The sequence below is a fragment of the Phaethon lepturus genome, unplaced genomic scaffold (genome assembly GCF_000687285.1).
Source record: "Phaethon lepturus isolate BGI_N335 unplaced genomic scaffold, ASM68728v1 scaffold29654, whole genome shotgun sequence".
Taxonomy (NCBI): Eukaryota; Metazoa; Chordata; class Aves; order Phaethontiformes; family Phaethontidae; genus Phaethon; species Phaethon lepturus.
The window spans coordinates 1-24,068 of NW_010536074.1; the positions used below are offsets into that span (position 1 = coordinate 1).

General features: G+C 35.6%; 2 protein-coding genes across 2 annotated transcripts; one reads left to right on the forward strand and one right to left on the reverse strand.

Moving 5' to 3' along the window:
* Positions 1 to 17: 17 nt before the first annotated feature.
* Positions 18 to 10,169, forward strand: TRPV3 (transient receptor potential cation channel, subfamily V, member 3; the record flags this gene model as incomplete). Its single annotated transcript, XM_010286061.1, has 14 exons — positions 18 to 182; positions 846 to 1,022; positions 1,229 to 1,369; positions 1,844 to 2,124; positions 2,871 to 3,047; positions 3,832 to 3,990; positions 4,463 to 4,564; positions 5,145 to 5,218; positions 6,176 to 6,341; positions 6,835 to 6,901; positions 7,280 to 7,551; positions 8,386 to 8,498; positions 9,116 to 9,186; positions 10,075 to 10,169. Coding segments are annotated over 14 exons (2,060 nt in total), but the record flags the coding sequence as incomplete, so codon positions are not given.
* A 3,331-nt stretch (positions 10,170 to 13,500) lies between these two features.
* Positions 13,501 to 20,338, reverse strand: ASPA (aspartoacylase). The gene is made up of 6 exons (XM_010286059.1): positions 20,100 to 20,338; positions 17,519 to 17,714; positions 16,229 to 16,322; positions 15,354 to 15,461; positions 14,323 to 14,432; positions 13,501 to 13,788 (listed from the first exon to the last, which is right to left on the reverse strand). The coding sequence occupies exons 1-6, from the start codon at positions 20,336 to 20,338 to the stop codon at positions 13,576 to 13,578; spliced, it is 960 nt and encodes a 319-aa protein (XP_010284361.1). The 3' UTR covers positions 13,501 to 13,575.
* Positions 20,339 to 24,068: the final 3,730 nt, after the last annotated feature.

Genomic DNA, 24,068 nt, shown 5'->3' on the forward strand with positions numbered 1-24,068 from the left:
TATTATTATTTCTTACAATTACAGCGCTAACATATCACAAGGACCTGAGCAGACTGGTGCCCGGAAGAAGTTGAAAAGATACATATTTCGGGCAGTATCTGAGGGGAATACAGAAGAATTGCAGTGCCTGCTCGCAGAGCTGAAGGAACGATCAAATGCATGTACAAACATGACTGTGCCAGGTAAACTGTGGAGTTTCCTGAAGGAAGATTGCTAGCTCTTCTGGCAGCGTATGTATTGTCTAAAACTGGGCAGCAGCTACTTGCCTGCGAATTTGCAGTCACTTGTTTGCGATGTAATGTATGACACATTTCCTATTTCTAAATGAAAGCTTAAGGTATTCGATCAGCCACCTCCTTGCCATCTCCGAGGCAACACTGGCGCGTACTTGTCTCCCATTCATGACACACGGAGCGTCTATCTGCACTGTATTCCCATAGCCATACCTAAGCTAGCCTTCTGCAGCGCAAGACTCAAAGCTGATGTCTCTACCCAAGCTGCACTCAAATTTCAGTGTAGACAGGGCTTGTGATGTGTGCAGCATGGAGAACAGGCAGAGAAGTTAGGAATGAGTTCTGGGTCTGTCTGGAGTTACCATGGCAGCGGGATGCCAGAAAGAAGAACCAAGTGCATTGGCTACCTTGTAAGTACCACATCTCAATGCATCGTCTCACCAAGTATACATAGCTCAAATACAAAGTGAGTAAGATGGAGCAATTGCTTGGCAAATAATTTATGTTCATATATATCCCTCAGGTTCCACACCTAATGAACAAAAGATTAGAATTAATTTCCATCCACTTTAATAATGAATGATGATCTAATCTCAAAATTCACTCTTGTAGATTATCTGATGAAAAAATTCACAGCTTCAGATACTGGCAAAACTTGTCTGATGAAAGCTCTGCTGAACATCAACCAAAACACAAATGAGATTGTGAATATGTTACTATCCTTTGCAGAAGAAAATGGTATTTTGGAGAGATTTATCAATGCAGCATACACAGAAGAGGCATATAAAGGTATTGCCATCTGATACCAATTTCAGGTATATGGTTAAATATAACCTCCATAAAAACAATGTGTTTTTCAAACACTCTAATGGTGGTTTAAATTCCTAAAATGGCTTTTATTCATTATCACTGCTGCCATCCATTGTGAAACATCATTAATGTTTCATAATGTCCTTAAGAGATTCAATGCTAAATACCTGTGTCTGTCATTTCAGGCCAGACAGCTCTAAATATTGCCATTGAAAGAAGACAATATGAAATAACTCAGAGCCTTATAGAAAAAGGAGCTGATGTCAATGCTCATGCCCAGGGTATTTTCTTTAATCCCAAACATAAGCATGAAGGCTTTTATTTTGGTAAGTGGAAATCCAATCTCTCTAGAAAAGTTAGGAAGGAATACCCAAACAATTAAGACAGCATGGAAGGCAGGCAAGTGTGAATCATTACTGTAGCTAAGCACAGATTAGGAAACTCACATCACCAGATACAAAAATGGCATAGTACCTTTTGTAAAAGTAACTTGCCAGAGTGCAATGTATTATAAACACTCAGAAATAATTGTAAAATGTTTACCAAAAAAATTGTAAATGCTGAATGGCAAAAGAAATGTAAAAAATTTTATTCTGAAGATTTTCTCCAAATAATGTTTTCATGCAAAGTAAGCTTTCATAAAACAAGAGCTAAATTCAATACCATCAATATATATGTGCTTTCATATATTAAGATGCTTAACACAACTATATACTCTGTTATATATATGTCACTTTTATAATATGATTTGAATGTTTGTAATAAAATATGAACATGTGTTCCATTTTATAATTTTGTAGGTGAAACTGCACTGGCGTTAGCCGCATGTACCAATCAACCAGACATAATTCAACTGTTAATGGACAATACCAGGACCAATATTACTTTTCAGGATTCCAGAGGAAACAATATCCTCCATGCATTAGTTACTGTGGCAGAGGACTTTAAAACCCAGAATGACTTTGTAATCAGAATGTATGATATGATTTTGTTGAAAAGTAAAGACAGAAATCTGGAAAAAACAAAGAATAAGGAGGGTTTGACACCACTACAATTAGCTGCAAAAACTGGGAAATTAGAGGTGGGTATTATTTCAGTAGCATCTAAGAGAAATTAAGTATGGAGAAAGAGTCAAGGCCAACTATGTACTCAGACATTAGTGCTCTGACATTTAGTTTTCCATGATTGTTATGCTGTACTATGTACCAGTAGTATTTGGTGAGCTGATTTTGTTCAAAATACAAGCAAATATTTCTATTGCAATGTTGTTTCTACCCTTCTAGGTTTCCTTCTAACAACAAAATACCGTACAAAATACACATGCTGTTTAACAGCAGCCTTGGAAACCCTTCAGTTGTACAAAAACTCAAAAATTCTGCATTTATTACAGTACTACAGTTATACAATATTCCGTCTTTGAATAATTTCAGAAAATGCCCTAGAACTGCTCTGTTATGCTACTGCAGAATTTCTCTCTCATAAAACAACTGTATTGTGGTAAAGAATCGATAGCGGGATAATTTGGAAAGTAGTTAATTAAATTAAAGGAAGATACAAATGTGAATGCATGGAAAATTGTGCTTTCATCCTTTAGAAAAATGTCTCTGACAGAAAATCCAAAGGCATTAAAAATACTGTTTTTATTTCCTAGAGGTCTGTCTTCTCTAAACACTGCTTACCGAATAACAGAATTACAAATATGTTGAATTGCACTACTGTAGAAAATGTGATAGTTAAAAGTCAGGGATTTGGGCAAGTATATATGTGTGCTTTCTCCTTTCCCATGAAGAATGCATCTGCTTACAAATGATTCTGTTCATGTTTTAGATTCTAAAATACATCCTGAGCAGAGAGATAAGAGATAAGCATAACAGGAGCCTGTCAAGAAAATTCACAGACTGGGCTTATGGTCCTGTTCAATCTTCTCTTTACGATCTGACAGAACTAGATACCACTGCAGACAATTCAGTATTGGAAATTATTGTCTATAATACAAATATTGGTGTAAGTTACCTATTTCTAAATTTTTTTTTTTTCTAGCAGTACACTCATTTCAGTTGTGTTGGCTTATACATTTGACTGAATTACTTGTAAAAGAATCAACAGGAACTTTTGGTTCTCAGTTTTCTATCAGGAGCAATATGAATTTTATACTTCTGTAGATTGTCAATTGTAAGTGAATATGCATTCAGCTCCTGAAACACGGGCTAGGCATTTTGGGAGTGTTTTTTCTACATTTGAGATTAAATCAATTTCCCTTGCACAGGAACATAAATATGGCCCAGCTAGTCTGACCAAAGTTAGTGTCTTATCTCCATGGAGTGGCCCTGAGCAGCTGCCTAAGGTAGTACATGAGAACAGGGCAAACCAACAGAAATACTTTACAAGGATGTTCTGCCTAATGTTACAAACTTTACTTAACAGGTATGTATTTCAGGTGTTTAGGAATGTTAGCTTTTCAAAGCCAGAATTTTACATTTGCTAAATTCAAATACTACCGTAAAACTTCTGTAGGAAGCAAGACCAGAAGTTCACAGTACAAATCACAAACATCACAAATTAATTAGCTCAACCATAATTTACCAGAGTATGGCAGGTTATCCCAGCATGAGAGTTGTCTCCTGTATGGTGTCAGGTTAGGGTCTGACACCTATCTTTGAGCATAGATGTGTTTCTAGATCAGAAAGGATAGATCCCGAATGAAATACACAAAACACATGCCTGAAATTATCTCACTTTCCTTACAGGTGGCAAGTTCAAATCTTAATTGTTTGTTTTTTTCCTACAGAATCGTCACGAAATGCTGACTTTGGAGCCTCTGAATTCCCTCCTGCGAATGAAATGGAAGAAGTTTGCACGACACATGTTTTTCATGTCATGCTGTTTTTATTTCCTATACAATGTAACATTAACGTTAGTTTCCTACCACAGGCCTAATGAAAATGAAGTGAGTACAGCAACTTAATCTCACCAAATTTTACTGATTTAAAATGCAATAGTATTTCCTGAATTGTATTTAAAATGCTAAACCAAAACCAGGTATCAGAATATCTGGCTGTAGTGAGACCAGGTTCTCCCACATCAGGTCTTCGTATCTGGAAGGAAGAAGAGCAGTTATAGAGGAGATAATCGCATTTGCATTTTGTGAAAGTGACCCAAAATACAAATACACAATATAAAGACAGGTAGTTAAATTTCTAAAAGTGTGGTGAGGGTATTTTCCATTTTTTTTAAAGAAACTTCTGCTATTTCAAATACATATGTTAGTGGGCCGATTCTGTAAATCCACTATGAAGAAAATTCTCACTGAAAGGGGAGAAATTGTGTACCCAGGAGCTGCATATGCGAGGCTTCCTGTTACTTTGCCTTTTACCCTTCAGGTGTGGAACTCAGTCTTTCATTTTGGACCTGTCTTGCAGGCTCCACCTTATCCACTAGCTCTAACACGTGGTGTGGGATGGCTGCAGTTATCAGGACAGGTGATGGTTATGTTAGGAGCAATATTTTTAGCTATAAAAGAGGTAAGACTTTTTAATAATAAATACTTAACAAAATAGGTGAAGAACTCTCTAGATTTGTGAATACGCTGATGATGATGATATTGGCAATACGTTTGGAACATCTTTAATATGTGTAATTTCTAAAAGTCTTTGGCACTTTTGGCACTAAGTACATCACTTACTCAGAATAACCCTGGTTATATATTTGAATATAACTGTATTGCTCTGAAACAAATATGAGGGATTTTTCCTTTCAAATTCTCAAGACAGATTTGATATTTGTATAACACCGGTGTTGTCAAATTACTGGCTTTAAGGACACTGTTGATTTAGAACTTGTAACGGGGAAAAAATAGGGCATAATTTTTGCCATATACTATAAGTAAAACCAGTAACTAACTGTTACATTATGCCAGAGATGACAGAAATTTAAACTTTGCAGCTGCAGCCCTATAAAAAGATTTTTCATTCTAGAAGTTATGTCTTATCAGTAGATGGATTTTTTAGAACACCAACTTCAATTAAATTATTTTGAAAAATCAATTTTAAGGCCTGCTTTCTCTTACTACCATTTCTGTATTTTACATATCTGTCCGCATAGAGCGTAGCCATCTTTCTGCTTAGGCCCTCAGACCTGCAATCAATTCTCTCTGATGCATGGTTCCACTTTGCATTGTAAGTCTGTCCTGCATATATTTTATACTATATATAAAATGCTTATCTAATGGTCGCAGAGAATGTACTCCTGTAGCAGATGCTCGCTTTTTCTCTAGATTATCAGTTTCTAGAGGGATGGATGTAATCTTACATGCAGCTTTTCTGCAACACACATGGTTATGGTTGCATGGGTCAGTAACAATATTGGGGGTTGATGTGTACAGACTGGTTTTTGTTTTTTCCAAGGTACAGTACTGTCTTTAGCTTCTTCTGATGCTGTATCTCTTTAGAGCTGTATAGAGAGATATGTTTAATAAACCAGATAGTTTCACACTCCTCTTAACTCCTTCAGGAAGGAAAAATACCGTAAAGCTGGTTCAGCTGGCTGATGGGAGTGTCCCATCACCTGGCTTAGATAAAGCACAGAGGAGTCCCTCTCATTTCTGGCATAGGATTGTAGGATCAATAAAAGGAGAGGAGGCTTAACTCCACCTTTCTTCTTTCTCTTACAACCACACTGATACTGATCTTGTGCTGCTGAGAATCTGGTCTACATCCTATCACAGCATATCACACCTTCTCCTAGTGTCTACCTTCTTTATGGAAAAATCTGTAAAGATTCTAACAATTCATTAAGCTAAAGTTTGAATTAAATGATTTCAAAAATACTGCTAAGAATTCTTAATGTCTTTGTCAGCAAAAGCTGCACTGACCAGCTATTCTAGGGAGAACAGTTCACTTAAAGTAAGCTTTAATAAATATAATCCTAATATGTTAATATACTTATACTACTTGTACTCATATATTTTATTGTTAAACTACAATGGTAATGTTCATAGGGGAGAATAGAATGCAGTATGAAATTAGAATTGGCGCATAAGAAGCAAAAAAGTCTTGTTTTCATATTTTTCCATTATGTTGTTGGTTTCGTGCTAGTCATTTCCCTTTTACGTACATGTGTTTGTTTTTTAACAGTTTTATACAAGCTTTGCTTGTGATCTTCTCTGTCTTTTTGTACTTGTTTTCCTACAAAGAACACCTCGTGTGTCTTGTTTTGGCAATGGCCCTAGGATGGGCTAATATGCTCTATTTCACCAGAGGTTTCCAGTCCATGGGCATTTACAGTGTTATGATTCAAAAGGCAAGTTTGTTTTCTTTTGTTTTACCTGCCTTGTTATGATACAATCCCAACCAAGCATATTTAGCCATTTAGATGTATTTTATAGTTCATCTTGAAACGTCTTATTTTCAGTTTATACGTATTATTTCAGCAGAATACGCTATATAGCTTCAATGGCAGAAAATAGTTTATATCTTAAAATTAACATTTTATATTAAATATGTAAGTAACTTGTGTTTTTTCAGCTAACGTAGTTCTGCTATCTAATTGCACCGTATGCTGTAATGCCTATATTGTACAGAGTCACCCCTGGACAATGCGCCAGGCACTCAGTCATGAGATAAAAAATCAGACCTAAATTTTTTCTGGGTTTCTCACTGAGACTACAACCAGTTTGCTTAATGAAAGCAATCCGACACTTTAGCGTGTACCACACCTGTATCCCTGCAGAATTCATAAGTGTACAACTAGTTCTCAATTTTAATTTCTGATAAATATTTAATTTAATTTTTAGGTCATCCTGCAAGATGTGATAAAATTTTTAGTTGTCTATATCGTGTTTTTGCTGGGATTTGGCGTAGGTAAATATTACTGGAGAAAAGCACTGATGCTCTGTGTGAGTAAAAATTTTAGCATTATTATGAATAAGAACCCTATTGTCATGATGAGAGCTCATGTTGGGGTTTCTTCTGGATATTAAAAAGCCAAGTTTAGAGATTTAAACTGTCCAGAGACTATCTGAACAGATAAGTAATTTGGCTCTTTCTCAATTGCCTGCAATTTCATTTGGACGTGGGCTCTTTCTGCTTTGGGGTAATCTGTCATCTAGCTGCTGCTGTGTATGTGGCTGGTCAGCTCTAGCTCTTTATTATGCAGTGCATTTTGAATTCTTTAGGATAAAATGCCATGTATACATAAAGCGTTATTGTGATTAAAATTTTCTCATGCTTTCTTCTCAGCTCTTGCTGCATTGATTGAAACCTGCCAAGACGGCAGTGAATGCCATTCCAACAGCAGCCTGGGACCTGTTCTGATGGATCTTTTTAAGCTCACCCTAGGACTGGGTGATCTGGAGATCCAGCAAAATTCAAAGTATCCTGTACTATTTCTTCTGCTCCTCATAACTTATGTTGTGTTGACTTTTGTTCTTCTCTTGAACATGTTGATTGCATTAATGGGAGAAACAGTGGAAGATATTTCTAAAGAGAGTGAGCACATCTGGAAACTCCAGGTTTGTGAGTTAGTTTGCTTAGTCAAGTACAGATGCATTGGCTAAAATCTTTTGGGCTGTACATACGGTAACTTAGCATGCTGACAGAACAGGTTAGGTATTAACAATGATAATCCCCATTTGTGCATGTGTACAAATAATGGAAATAAGTCATTTTAGTATTAGGGTATCGTAGTAACTTCAGAAATAACAACTATTCTAATCTTATGGCTCGGATTTTCAACCTCATGCAGCGTCACATACCTTTATGACTTTCGTTCCCCTTGATATTGTCACCAGGAAGGTGTGTTTCATTATCTGCCCAGAAATCTGTAACACAGCATGCTCTGTTACACGCATCCCTTGGGTTTGAGCAATGCATGAGCTCATTCCAATTTCTCATACCTTATCCAAGCCTGGTCTTTTACCAAGGCTAGACACCTCTGAGTCCCAAGCTGTCATTGAGAACACAGTCTAATTAGGATTGGAGTTGCTTTCTGTGGTGGGCAGCATCCCTCTACAGGTTATATATGTCCTTCTGGCAGGTGTTGCATGACGGTGTGTTAGCATTAAACCTTAAACGCTGAGTTTAGAGTGAGATTTCTTGGTTCTTCTCTGAGTATGCCTTCTGTGAGGGGGCTAACTAGAAAGCTGTGAGCTCTTTATTTGCATGTGCCAAATATTAAGTGGCATGCCGTATTATTTGCTATTGTTGGAATCAGTGTTGGTTACAGATGGTGGATGGGGTCACAGCATGTTATAATGAAACATGGAGCCTGCAAATTGTATATGCTATGTCATCAGACAATTCTGAATATGGTTAACCATACTTGTGTTACTATTTATTGTTAATAGAGAGCCAGAACTATTTTGGAATTTGAAAAATTCTTACCAAAATGTTTGAGGAAAAAATTCCAACTGGGAGAACGGTGTAAAGTGGCTGAAAATGACACCAGGGTGTGCTTAAGGTAAAGCAAAGCTAGACTACTGTGCTATCAGTTCTGCTCTGTATGTTTCTTCAGGGTTGTTTCTCCTCAAAAGCCTCCTTAAAATATTTCTACATCTCTACAAATTATATTAGGTATATAAAAATCCAATTTGTTTTTTTCAGTTGTGACCAATTGTTTAAAAAAAGGGAAAATGTATAGGGTTTTTTCAATGTAGATGATATTTTGGTAAGAAAACAGATTTTCAACTTCATATGTTTTTAATGTACAAGTATCAGTTCTGCTTGCAGTAAATGTCACTGTCATAATCTCCTTTGAATGTTAGCTTAAAAGTAATTATATTTAAATTGATGGCTAATTGATGATTACAATATTAAAGAATCTATTACTATGCTGTTTTATGAAAAATACTTAAATATTTAAGGTGAGTTTCAAGACTGTACTCATAATGTGTGAAATTATAAAGTACTCTTGGTATTATTGTCATCTTCATATAGTACATAACACTGCAAAAGACATTCAGCCTATGAGGGTAAATGACAATCCCAAGAAGGAATAAAGATGTAAAAGGGGAAGTGCAGCTATGTAGCTGGGAGATAATGCATGCTAATAACACAACTTATATGCAATGTAAACAGGATTAATGAAGTGAAATGGACCGAGTGGAAAACACATGTTTCATTTATTAATGAAGATCCAGGGCCAACAGGTACTGCAGAATTTTACAACGCTGTATTTGTGACATAGTGTTGTTTTTCTTAGAAATGCTTTGATATAGTTTTATACCTTTAAAAATATGAGCTCTAGATATTCAATCACAGTTTACTGCTAGGGAAACTCATAGTATGAGAAACATATGGTAGGGGTGTTATATTATTTTTAAAGATTTAGAGAGAGGATTGGTTACAAACTTACAAACTCTAATTATTTACACCTTGGCACCAAAACATGGTGGTTTCATCTTTTATTTTTCTCTAAGCAGTTATGTATGGTATCTGCATGGTATAAGGCCAGAGAACTTTTTAATGGACAGAAAATGTTATTTTGAAAAAGCTGACATAAAGTACACTTAGTCCTGACAGTTACCTATAGCATTGCAAAATCTGTCAAGAAATCGGACTGATTCTACCCAACAATACTATAGTCTGCTGTTTTTAACCCTAGAACATTCATGTTTATGTTTTGCGATATATATCGGATGACAAACTGCCCCTCGTGAATGTTGACCAGGAAATTCAAGATACCCGTCTGCTGACAGTGTTGGAAGTGTAATAGAGAAATGACCTAACTCTGAGGTGTCAGATGTCCTTCTAGCAGCAGGCGTCAGAGTTTGGTAGGGGCATATAAGGATCTGGGAGACTTGTTCTGAAGCACGTTCTTGAGGCAACTAGCATTTATGTTGCTTAGTGGAACGATCTCAGTAATAATGAAAAGGAGCAGACAGAAGAATTTCTGTGTAAGATATGGTAGTAAACTGACAACTTGCTGTTTAAATAAATGCGTGATTTTTTTAACAAAAAATAGACATGCAAAAATTTGATCCTGCATATACAGTTTCTACCATATCCTGTTTTGTTTATAATGCATTTTTTTTCAGATCCAAGCAAAGTTCAAGATAATTCAAGAACTAATAGCAAAAACACCCTGAATACGTTTGAAGAAATGGATGATTTGCCTGAAACTTCTGTTTAGTTGTGCTGTATTTGATATGTGGTCGTTCTGAAGGTTAAAAGCATCAGCAGTGGATGCTGAAAGCTTTGTTGATAATTTGGACAGCTGTAACCAGCTGGAACACAAACTTTTGGTGACATGGTCTGATGACTTTTAACTCATTTAATCAGGGCAGCTAAGCTAAAATAAAATGTACTATTTCAGTGGTTCGATTTTGAGCCCCTTGAAAACCACAGCTGTCCAAGTTTGTGTGGATACTCAAACTTGTCTCTAGACTTTTTATTGGATAAAAAAGGTCAAATGTGAGATATTTCTTCCTTTTGTGGAAAATTAAGATCATCGTGATCCAAATCCTCTGTCTTTTGGAATCTCTAGCTCATGAGAAATATTTTGTACACTGAAAAAGGTTATGTTCTTGTCGTGGAGAAAAAAGAAAGGCATTTCAATTCTGAACACTACTAAATGAAGTACGTTATTTTGAAATAACAATGTTCTGGATACATTTGAAGCTTTTGTATTGACTGTCAGTGTTATTGGTGGCTTGGTCCCACAAGTTGGAGAAAGCCTTTTCAGGTCTCATTAGTTTTTGTATTACCTGTTTTCCTGTGTGTAATCCCTAGGGTATAATGTGGTGTTACTGTTTTTTATTTATTACTGTGCATATATGCCTTCCCATAAAATGATAGGACAGAAACATAATTCAAAATGGAGACTATTTCTGAGTTTGTTCCAGTCATGATGCCTTTATTTTCCTACTCAGCTTTTCCATGCTGTTCCATCTTGCTGCATAAAATAAGTTATCACATTGGAAGTTGTTCTGGTTTAAAAGTAAATTAATTTCTGTATTCAACCACTTTAGGAAAATAAGAAGTCAGTATTTCTTCCCAAAATGAGCAAAATTAAGTTAAATGCAATACAATTGCAGACTTTTAAAGCTACTTTTTTTAATTCAGAGGACTATGTAATGCATTTCTGTAGCACTTTTTATACACTACCTGTGATGACTTAGTACTATGAATTATATTTTTAGTTTTCTATTTTATATGTGTATGTATAAAAAGAAGTATTTGTTTTATGTGCTTTTAAATTTCAATTAATACATTATATGTCTTCAGTGTCACGGGTTTTCATTATAGATATTAATTTGGTACCTGTTTTAAAGGTGCTATTTAGGAGAGACTCAGGTTGTACACTGATTTTGCATTTGAATGATAATATGAATTGCGTTGGATTCTTACAGCTAAGCCTGCTGTGGGCAAAATGATCCAAAAGACTTTCTTAACACAGAAGAGAGCATGAGGGAACTCTCCAGCGGAAAGGATAGTGCAAAGCTATTTGCAGGGATGGTGAACGTGGTTCTCGCTGCCCAACCAGCCTTCTTTAGATGCCAGATCCTGTGCTTCCTACCGTGTATGGCCTGGATGGATGGGATCAAACTGAAATCTTCAGTTCAGTTGTGTTTTTACAGGGCATAGGAATTTAAGGGGAAGGACATTTATGCGTTATCAATAGACTAGTGTAATATCTGAGCCTTGTTTGGCTGCATTAGTAGGATATGTGAGTATGAGACGAAAAATTCCTGTGGTCTTGGAATCTTTCATCTTTGCTGGTTAATTTTGCATGGAAACTGCCAACAAAGAATATTGCCTTGGGACTATGCAGTTCTGTTTGGATTATTTTGAGTGCCAGTTTTTGTACAAAAAAAATACCTCTTCATATATACTCAGGAACCAGAAAAAACTAGCCTGTGCTGTACTCCGTGTTGCTATGGGCAGACTTGTCACTGAAAACACTGCACTGTACTGAGGTCACGCTGTAGGTGTAGCCATAAAACAGGGAAGGCATAAAAAAAATGAGGAGTGTGCTGTGCCAATGTCCAGGTACAAAACTGTATGATAAAACTGAGGAAGAAGCTGGGGGGTTGTTTCTAAAAGTTCTTCACTAAGAAAATACCCTCCTTTTGTAGTCACAGAGCCCTTCCGGATCACACATACTATCTCCTGTCGCAAGGCTCTGATCGAGAACACTATGAAAAATGACTACAGCAGATAATTCTGTACTTTTTTTATACAATGTTTATTTAAATTAAATAAAACTTGTAATTCAATAAACATTTGGTCCCGTGTTTTTATTTTACTGCCATAGGAGTTACACAAAGCAAGGAAAAAAGGATTTTGGCTTAGTAAATAAGGAAGACATCACTTTTCAATAAATATAATTTGAGGGTTAGCTAGGCAATGAATCTTGCAGTAAATAGAATCCTTATGCAAAGTTCTTAATGTTTTCTCTATCCCCAATTATTGTCAAATATGTTAAAAACAACTTGAGAAAATTAATTAAATCCCCATTTTCTTTTTCAGCTACTGTGACAGGTTTTCTCTCTACAAATATAGAACAAGTGAGTCTCAAAATTGAGAAGTGTCCCCATATGGAATTATTCTTAATTTCCATTCTGAAATACTCAGGTATGGTTTGTGCATTGCTTTTCATCAAAACCTGTCTAATTACTTAATCTTGCCTTCTTCACTGAAAACTTTTGGGGTACAACAGTTCATTAACATTTTATTTGGAAAATGTTATAAGCAGTAGGTTACTCACCTAGAAAGTTACAAAGCTGTAAACTTCTCTTGTTTCCATTGCAATAGAAACTCTCTTCAGGAGTTTCCATGGGATAAGCGCATCTTCTTCCTGAATTTGAATATTGATCCACTACGTTTCCAACTACCAGATAGTTTCTAAATTTAAACTCTTTGTCTTTAAATTAATGTTAAATCAGAAACAGCTTGAATTAATCCTGTAATGCTTTAAATTTAAAAAGCTTTACATGTCATTTTAGTGTATTTTTCTCAGAAATCTCATGTTTTTAGCTTATTTGATATCTTCATAAGTATAAAAAGAAAAACAAAACAAATCCTAAGGCTTCCACTTCAGTGCAGTAGGGGATAATCACAAATGCAGATAATACAAAAGAATTTTAATATACATACCCTCACTCTGGTTCTCTCTCCCTATATTTTCCTTTGTCACATATGTTGCATGTTTATCTGAGGAATTAGTTTCAACAATCACCACATTTTAAAAAGTGTTGGTTTGGGGTAGGTTTGTGGATGATATGATGCTGGATGTAAGTTTTATAGCCACTAACCCATATGTGGTACATTGTTTAATCATTTAATATAGTGTGAACTAACAAACTTCATAAAAATAGTATTTATTCTTTGCATCTATAACAATGTATTAGAACAAGTAAACAATCATAATTAGCATTATGACAGTATGTTTCATCTTAAAAGTGCTCAGCAATGTTAATTAAATAACAGTTTAAAATTAGATTCTGCATTTATTTATTCCATGAATTACTACTGAATAAGACTGGATTTTGCAGAGAAGAAATCCACTTTTTGTACTGAAAATCTGTAATAAGCTTTTAAGAAGTGTTCTGGTCTAAGACTGAGGATCTAATGTGTTTTGCAGTGAGTGTCATTTTTACTGTTTTTACAAAAGCTTGTTTCTTTTCATAATATGCAGCTTCATTAATAAATGTTGGATAGACTGTACAGTCCCCTTTATATGTAATTACTTCTCCATCAAGAGTTAAAAATAGAGGATCACCATTGTTCAGTGGCTGCCAGTCTTGATCCTGAGGGAAAGAAAATAAATAGAATATATTTACTTTCAAGTTTTTGTATATTTTGTGTGATAGATTCTGAGTTTCTGCTCAATAATTATATTCTTTCCAGTCTACGGCAAAAGCTTTTAAAATAATTCCTTTTAATCTTCAGTATGTCTTTTCAGGGTTCTGGCCCTCATTTTCAGGCTCGTATGGAATTCACTGGTAAAGGTGGACTAAAAGGAAACTGCATATACTTACAATTGATTAAAAGCAGACCCTCACTGTAGAATTCAAAATTAATTTATATTATAGAATATAAGCTATCCTATTGCCTTTTTCTTTTCAGTTTTAGGTTCAAAAGTGATGTTAGGTACAGTGATTCCCAAGTCAGTTAACAAAATACTGTATGACATTAGTGACAGAACTTACTATAGGGAAGGTCTAACGTATTCGATAAACCCATTGGCAGTATTGTTGTTTTAAATATTTACTATTTAGATATACTATAATGTAGCAGAGGGAACACAAAATGTCACAAATGGAAACTATTTTAGGATTTACCTGCAGTTTAGGGTGAATAATAGCAATAACTTCATCATTTTTATTCCTGGGATAATCTACTTTCTCCATTATTTTAAAAACCTCGATTGTACATGGTGGAAATTCCTTTCCTAGAAAGAATAAATGTAATTTAATGTCAGAATGAACAACTGCCTGTTAAAAAAAACAATGCATTAGTTATTCTCTTTAGAATGTCTTAAATCATTAGGTTGTACCTCAAAGTTTACAAACTAGTGAGTAGCTCATATAACATAAAAATGTCTAGCTCCAGATTTTTTGTCCCCTTGAAGGCAAGCTGCAGAAAGATTGTCCCATCATGTACCGTAGTATATGAAGCCCAGGTCTAAATTTGACGCTGAAATGTGACTTTTCACTGTATACTTAAAAAGATATATTTTGTAGATGAAGAAATCAATGAAAAGCCTGTGTGTGTTAGTGCTGCTCAACACAGAATGGTATCAGCTATTTAATCTTTACTATTCCAGCACAATAATGGAGATTCTGACATGCAAAACTATGTTCTTTTCCTTCTACTTCCAAAATAAGCCCACTGACAAAATGCATCCTAAAAGAATTATAAACACCTATTTTTTGGTCAGTATGTTATTTATAGTGTATACAGGTATAGCAATCTTACAAAATTTATTGACTTTCATTTTAGATAACAATGCACAGAAGGCATGTAAATTAAACATTTTCTTAGTATTAATTTATGTATGTTCTCCATGTACAATACTACTATACAAATATTTTTAGTTAGTATTTCAGATGCTCAAAGCAACTGTAAGCTTACGATCAAGTGTACTTATTGAATCTTCAGCAAGAGGAAATATCCTTAAAGCTACCCAAAGGAGCTATACAGGAATTCTGACTTTCTGATGCCACACTTAGGTGGTCTAGAGAACAATCCTCCCCCACCCCCTTTTACCTGTTTAACTGTAAACTGTTGTAGCCCATCCTACTTTTAAAAAAAAAACTTTCCTGAAATAGTCCACTGACATGGCACAGGAGCCTCTCATTACTTACTCTACCTTCATTAAAAAGTTGCACAAAATCAAGGCCATGTTTGACAATCTTCCTCATTTTGTCCAGAGTATCAGCTCTAACAACACCTTGTGGCTGGGGACCCACCTCCACGCCTGTTTGCAGATGAGGGAGATTATTAATACAGCCATAAGATATCACATGCTTAGATTACACAGCAAAAATAGATGTCTGACTGGGTCTGTGGTTTGTGTTTAAGCAGAATTGTAGAGATACATAATTTTTAAGGCAAGCAGAAACTTTAGCTTAACAGTCAGTTTTAAAGAACTGTATGTACATTTTGGAGTGTGGTACTCAGGTAAGAGCAAGGGTCACTATATATATTCATTTCTCTTATTCTTTTCCTCATTCTATCTTTCCATGCTGCATTTTAGAGAACTCATTGTTTAATATACGAAAAGCAAACTGATGATTTTTTTTGTATGGTTATAGTTCCATAAATGAAAAAGTTAACCAATTCCATGCAGAACATCATTTCCCCCTTCCTTTATCACATCTTCTCTTTTCCTCTTCTTGGCTAACAACCAGCATTTCAGACAAGGCTTATTTAGAGGATGTAAACATTTATTTTCTGAAGCTGTTACTTCTTCCTTATGCTCATAAATATTTTTTGCAAACAGTGGGTTAACTGAGTTTAAGAATTGCCATCTGGCTTCTGTATTTTGTAAGCCAAGTATAAATCAGAACTCTGCAGAAGAAGAGATAATCATATACATTTGATTCGGTAAATACATCGACAAACAAATAGCTACTGGTGATCAAAGCACTCTGTATAACATAATGAAATGAACAGATCTGGAAACAGGCATATTTTTAAAGAATTTATGGTGGGTTAAAATAGTCTTTATTTTTTCATATTTACCAACAGGATGTTTTGCTACAGATCGAGTTGTTGCGTATTTCAAGCTAGGATGTTCAATCAGCAAAACAGGACATCGTTCTGGAGCCAAAGCATTCTGTGGAGATTGTTTAAAGATTTCTTTGTTATGCAAATATTTTAAAATGTTGTGCCACAAAAGATTACTGATGCAGAAGTAATTTACACAATGTCTTCAATATGTTGCCTTTATTTCATGGCCCTCAAAGAAGTAGGACATCTTTAGAAAACATACAAAGCTGTATTTGTTGGTGTCCTTTCCATTAACTCCTGCCAGGCATGCTCCACTGAACTCTGCAGTCTCCTAATATAACTGAACACAGTTCTAGTCTTAAATTGCTAACAGGAAGAAAAATCTACTCATCAGTGTTTCAAAATTTAGAATCAAAATACCGTAAAGCAGATGTCAAGTATTTTTTGAGTTAGACACATATTCTCTTATGGGGACATAGACTGTGAATTAAGGCTTATGTTAACTTTTTTTTGACATAGAAACCTATTTCAGGCCTCTTTCCTGATGACTGCCTACCATTGCTCTTCATATAATTTTAGTCATAAGCTTTCTGTATCTTCAAGTATTTTATAAACATTTAATGGGATGCATGTAATAAGAAAAAAAAATCCAATGTTAAAATATACCTTATTTCTAAGGAAAAAAAAAATTAGAATTCCACACCATTGGCATAACCTCGATTCATCAGTCATTGTCTAGGTCACTGGTACTTCTACCAGATTACGCTTAAGCCAACACTTTCGCAAACCTCACTCTACCAATACTTATCAGCTTCAGGAACAGCAGAATCAAACAGCTTCTAAAGACATATCACTACTCCTATAAATACTGATGAAGGGAACATTTGTCATTACCCAGTTCCATTATTTTTTCCATGTCATTATTTCATAAAATTAATGTTTAACTATTTAGCATGTGTGACCCAAATTTATCTACATTCCTGACAGATCAGTGTGAAAGCAGATTAAATTACATTCATTTTCACAGATATTATTCTAAGCATTCCTCTTTGCCCATCAGTCTTACTAACACTCATTTTAATACATTAAGATTATGATGAGTTCAAATCTGAATTATCTGATATTATAATCAAATTATTAATTATATCTGATTAAAAAAGCCCATCCTATAAGTGATTAAATATTTTAAACAGTTTTGCAGAATAAAAAAATAGCATATTTAAAGAAACTACAAAATAATATATAGTAATACAACATTACAACTAATAATCTATTTTAAGAGTTCACTTAAATTAGTTTTACCTTGATATAATGAAACATTTGAATTGTAAAGTCATCCCTGGAGTTTTCAAGAATAAGGGTACCACCCATGTTAGAAGTGGTGTTGTGAAGGTCAAAAATAAGGTCATACGCATCATCACTACCTTTTGGCCCAAATATATGATTGATTTCCTGAGCCCTTCTCACTTCATATGGAATATCTTCCACCACTGTCCTGCTGTTAATATCAGTACAAAGAAATTAGTAAACTCATTCCGTGGCTTTACAGTCAACAAAATATGTATACCCTTTTCTTTTTATTTTACATAATTGACTGGAGTTGAAATAATCTATTTAATTACCAAACTGTTGAAACGATGAATTCGTGGTTGAAAAAAGCAAGTATGATTATTAAACGGGTCGTACTATTATGTATCTTGTGCAGAAAGGTAGTAAGAATTTTTCGATCTCAGTTTAGCTGGAGACTATTTACTTCTCTCTTATTTCTTTACATGCCAAAATCCCCCCCTATGCAGAAAATTAACTAAAAATTTATCAACAACTTAAACCACTTCCAAGATTGGATCCACCTCCTACTGAAGACAGCATTCAGATATCAGTCCATGCCCTTTTACCTTGGACATCAGTCACAAGGTCTTTTGTAACGTGTTTTATTTCTTGTTTTCTCATATTCTGATCAGACTTTTACAGTCCATTATTGTAAGTCCTCCTGACCCTCAAAGCTTACAGAAGATTTTGCTACCTCAAATCTACTCCTCCAGAGTTTTAACACTTGTAATCTCAGTGTTGTCTGAGAAATCTAAGTCTGTACTATACTTTAAAAAAATGGTCTTAGCCTAAGGAAAGGTCCGAGATCGGCTTCCTCTCTGTATAAGGGCTCTGTAGGGAACTGATGTATGACACAAAGACATCTATCTTACATATTAACACTGTAGAAAGCTGCTGTAGGTTCAGACTTGTTCCACATAGACAGCAAATCTGGTTTTGATGCCTACCCAAGTACAATGTAGACGCACCTAGTATCTTTCGCACTAAATTCAGTTTTCTTTCTCAATAAGCTCAAGATTTTTAATATTTGAAATGTTTTAAGAAATACTTGTATTAAGTTGCAGACAAGTTTTGTTAAATACTAACAAAACACCTTACTAGCTGCATGGGTATTTAAGCATCAGAAGAGGTTGCTGAGGGATCACCACTGGAGTATTAGAAATGGCAAGACATAATCTATTAGGAATGTCTACATGCAGTTGATCTACTGGTGGGACATAATGTGGATTAGAATTTTTACATGAGCCCCTCAAGCTCCTTTTTCAATTTTTATGATTCTGTATATCACATAATCTACCTTTGTATTCTTTAGTTCTTCTCTGAAATTCAAGGTTTCTTCACATAAGACTGTTAAATTAATACTTCTTATTGAAGCCAACGGGACTTCCACCATTACTTTCAGTAGTATCAGGATTTCACTCTCCTTTTTCTTATTTTGTAAAATCATTTGTAATCTTGAATGGTCTACACTTAAAGGGATCAATGTATTCCAAACAGTCAGTAGTGTTGTAGTGTTGTAACAGAACTAGGCAACTTAATAGGATTTGCTGAGGAGTGCAGGTGTCTTAATCTGCTATTTTTTCAAGTGTTCTATGTTCAAAGCGGTTGAAAACAAAGAAAACCACTTTATTTTCATACGTTTGTCCTAAGTAAGCAATTAAAAAGAATGGTCTCAACAGTCATGTGTTAAAAAGTCTGTTTATCTTTTTATAATAATCAACCACAAAATTCTAAGATGAAAAGCCAGATGAAAAGACGTGCAGCATAGGAATAACCATGCTTACAAAATATATGTGATACCTATTTCTTTCAGTGATATTCAGCTTTATTTACCATTAAGACCTTTCTGAAACATAATTACCTGTTTAGCATGCAACTAAATACCTCTGGACTAGATGTCTCAAAAGCAGAGAAACAAAAAATCCTACTTAAAATGTAAAATCAATTATTACTTTACAGTAATTATAGATTGTATTTCTTCTAAAACAATGAGACTTTTTGGCTATCATTTTTCCATACAATACATTATTTCTAACTTTGCTAATTTCACATTTTCATCTTTTATTGTACATAATTGAAATTAAATACACTTCCCTGATTTGTATGCCATTCTTTCAGATACTCAGATGTCTACCTTTAACTTGCTTTTATCTGCTATCTTCCAGCAAGTATAACTGTATTCAGAAGAGCTCCACAGCTGAATTGCACAAGAAGACACGTGAGAAATGACTTTGCAACTCAGAACAGCAATACTTAAGTTTACGCAAATACAGCTAATGTAATACTAATTTAAAATGCTGCATTTAAGATTTTGTGTTGGTTTGAGACTCATTCTACTGCAATAGTTTTAAAATTAATCTGTTAACACTCACGCAATTTGTTCTTTTTGGGTTAAAGTTCAGTAATTTCAGTTATGTGACTGCACAGTTAAAACAGTAGTGGAACTTGTGTTAATGTTTTAATCTGGAAAGGAAGCTCCTTACAATTTAAAAAACAAAAACAAAACCACAACAAAACAGAAAAGTAAAACAACAGAAAGTACAACTACTCTTACCCAAGATTATCAGGGTCAAAAACACGGTTCAGATCACAGTCAATGTATCTAGTACACTTCTTCACAGCTCTTGGGTTGGTAAGAAATGGTTTTACTTCCATTCCAGTTCTTTGAATCTCAGCTCCATTCTCTTGCCAGTGCTTGACCAAAAATACCCCTGATAACTCATTGCCATGAGTTCCTCCAAAGATAGCAACACGTCTTACCGGAGGTTTATCAACAACAGAAGAGGAAGTCATGCTTTTCAGCAGCTCTAAGAATTGCTGAAAGCAAAACAGAAAATAATTGTAAGTAAAACTTCTTTCTCGGGGGGGGGCGAATCTTTTTACTCTTTTTGATAGGAAATTCTTTTAAGCCTGTTTAGGTCAGATGTGAATGAAAGCGAATTAACATTTCTCTTATAGTTTTAGACTCCTGTTGCAAGGCAGGGAGGTGCTAACCCGACACTCCTCCCTCCCGAGGAGCCCTCCCCTTCTTGTACCGTATTTAGTAATATCTCCAAGTCTGTTAATGGGACTGTTACATAGTTCAAAAGTTAACTTCTCCAGGCAATCTCTATTAATATATTATATATACGTAAATCTTGTACTAATGACAGTATGAAAAGATTTTTTTAATGTATACTTTAATAATGCACTTACGTATCTCTGGCATTTTTGCATTGCAAACTAGCTGTAACAAGTATACTCATGTATGTTTGAAGTTACATGAACATTACAGTATACAAGGGCAGAATGATTTAAAGTGAGCAAAAACAGTAAAATCTGAATCTTGGCTCTCGAGCAACACATACTGCTGAAACATCAAGTACTTTCATCTAAAAAACCAAGAACAGCTGAGTTCCTCAAAGCATGTTGTTGCTTGCATGACCTTTCTTGTGTTACAATAGCTGAAGAACAGTGATTAGAAGGAACACTAGCTGAAATTAAAGTGCAATTTATCCACGACTGACTTGCCTAGTATTCCTGGCTCTAGTTCTGTTTCTAGATCTGCTAACACAGATCTCTGAAAACACTGAAATAACTTTGCCAGTGATGACCCTTCTAACTTCTGCACTCTCTTATTAAAAAGGAAACAGACAAGAGTCCACAATGGGACAATAGTTGTGTTCTCCTCCCAAAAAAAACTTAGTCAACAACTTCACATCTTCCATTTCCAAAAGCATTCGGATAAGGTTCTGAAACTTAAGCCATAACTTCCATCATGAAGATCAAAACATTTAGAATAAAAGGTCTTACTAATAGAAAATAAGTTTTACTGCTGTAAATGACAGAAGTATTTGCAATTAGTATCCAACACATTATATAAATATAAAAAAATTACATTGCAAAGGAATAAAGAATGTTTATTGAACAATTCCTTTTTATTAAGATTACATTCCAGTGACTGAAAGAATATTTGGCTAGTACCTGGGAGAGGCTTTATAACCCAGGCTGATAGACTGTACGTTTATGAAAAGAAAGCTAAACATAGGACTTATCTAGACAAGTTCTGCCAGGAATGTATTTCCTACAAAAGTTGCTCTCTATGTTTCAGCTTATGCATGCAGATTTGCTGAACCTTACAGTGAGTTAATACAAAGAGACTGTTTACTTAAACACTCAACTGTATTACTGCTGTACTTAGGAGCTGTCAGATACGGAATCATAGTAAGTAATTTATTAAACAAAGCAGTAAAGTTGGTTGTATTTTACAGCACTGGACAGTCTGTACTGTCCTTTGACCCCAGTCTCTTCAGCGATGGAGCCAAAATGGCTATTTAGACACTGCCTGAAAAAATGACTCACGCTCTGCATCTTGGTTTGCTGAATTTAAACACCGCAGCAGTTTGAAGAGTGAATGGCAAAATGCAAACATGCAGTGCTAGTACACATAATTTATCTTTTATTGCTGGTGGTACTGTAATGGTTATAACTCCTTGCAAAACGCTGAACAAAAAACAGAGATTGTTTGTGCACTTACCTCATTTAACATGCAAGAAGTTTGGCTCCTAAGAAGAGCTTTCTTAGGACACATACAGTGCATTTCCAAACATGAGTTTAGGAACTAAAGCCACGGAGGCTTCTTTTATACCCTTAGAGCACATTAACTTCCAAACAGCTTTTAACTCCTGGTCTCCCAGGACATTACAAGCACCCGTGAACTTGTGGCATAAATGCAGACACTTGAAAAGCTTTCACCCTTCTGAATTAAACACCAGGACCAAGCCCTTATTCCTGTCTTCGCCAGTACTTACACTTTGAAAAATTATGTAGGCTCATATTTATTTTATTAAGAATTCAGATTGTTTTTATGGTCTACATACAAATACCTGGTAGTGCATCTGAAAGCTTAGAACATGTGCCCCGAGCTGAAAAACACACGCAACAATAAAACATAAATGAAGTTATCAGAGCCACAAAGGTATAGATAAGAAGTGCAACGTAGCTCGCCAAAGCCAAGGATGAAGAAAAAGTCTGACAAATAAAGGACAGGCTCCAGTCCTGCCGAGCGCTAACGTTTTACACAGGAACCAGCCAGACGTTGCACAGTGGAGCACAGCACTGTGTGAAACCCGGACTAGTGGTTGAAGAGAAAAACAGCATGAAGAATGCAGACAGCTGTATACCCATGTCTGTGGTCACACATTTGTGGATATTCAGCTCCTGTCCCCGGGTTCTCTAACTGCTGACCGTGACACGACACGGCCCACTACCACGGGCACGCAGACAACTAATTAAAGCCTCCCACGGAGGGCCGGGTTACCGCTCCTGCCAGCCGCTCCCATCGCAGCGCCCTCCCCCGCCGGGACAGGCCGTTTCACGGACGCCTCAAGCAGCCAACGGCATCTGCGCGAGCGCCAGCGGGCGCTGCGCGAGCGCCATATAACGGAGGGCGCGGCCAGCCCCTTCCCGCCCTTTTCTCACTCACTCAGGGCGCGAGAGCGCGACGGTTTGGTCCGTTATTTTTGGCGGGCTTTACCTCAGCCCTGTTCCTCGAACAGCAGCAAGGCGTTGCCTTTAGTCTGTGACTGGTGCCGCTGTGTGAAGTACTGCGGAGGCTTAACCTGGTATCTCCTGTTCTTCACCCTTAGCTTTCTTTTTTTCTGCAGCTTTAGCTCAGGGTTTTGGTTAGTTACCTTCAAGAGAGGGCAGAAAGAAAAACAGGGCTGTCCAAAATCCTATGTAATACCAAACTGGGCTTTATAAACTAAAATATCATTTATGGAATTTTATTTTACAAGTATGCTACTTACAGATGGCCATCAGGCTTCCTAGTGCTAGTGATACAGTTTAAACTGTGTAACAGCAATGAACTAGAAGCTGCTGTCATGTTGTCATATGTAATCTTGCAGAAGTAAGGAGCAAATTGATCTATTAGTCTAGCTGTGGTAGATACTTGTGCTTAATTCTTAGCAACATGTTTAATAGCTGCATATGGCTAACTACCAGATCACAATAAATGCAGAGCTAATGTCTTGTTATTTATACACACATGTATGCAGTAGTATTCATATGCCACCAAAAGCAATATGCACCAGTCACTAACTTTGATAGAATAGCAACTAATGCTACACAACAGTCTGTGTAGTTTCCTCAATGTATGCGGTAATATGTAGACATTTACTATAGAAGTAGATTAATCAGAAAGCAAATATGGTGAACTACCTGTACCTGATATGCTAATATAGACTTTTTCTGTTCATAATATTTGACTGATAATACTGTTTTTTTGACGTGTAAAGTATTTTTATATATTAGGAAATTGGCTAAAGGTTTTAGGTCTGTACCATAAAGTACAGAAAAGAAGTTTATTTTTTGAAGTGTGACACTATTTTTCATAGAATAGTTAAATAATTTTTTTTATTCAAAGCCATGTGCCTTGCCATCACACTTGGCAGCAATGCATAAGTATGCATTTTCTATTAGTCTGTTTTCAGGAATTTAAAAAAAAAAAATCCTTGTATTAGAATGTGTATGTGCTTTTAAA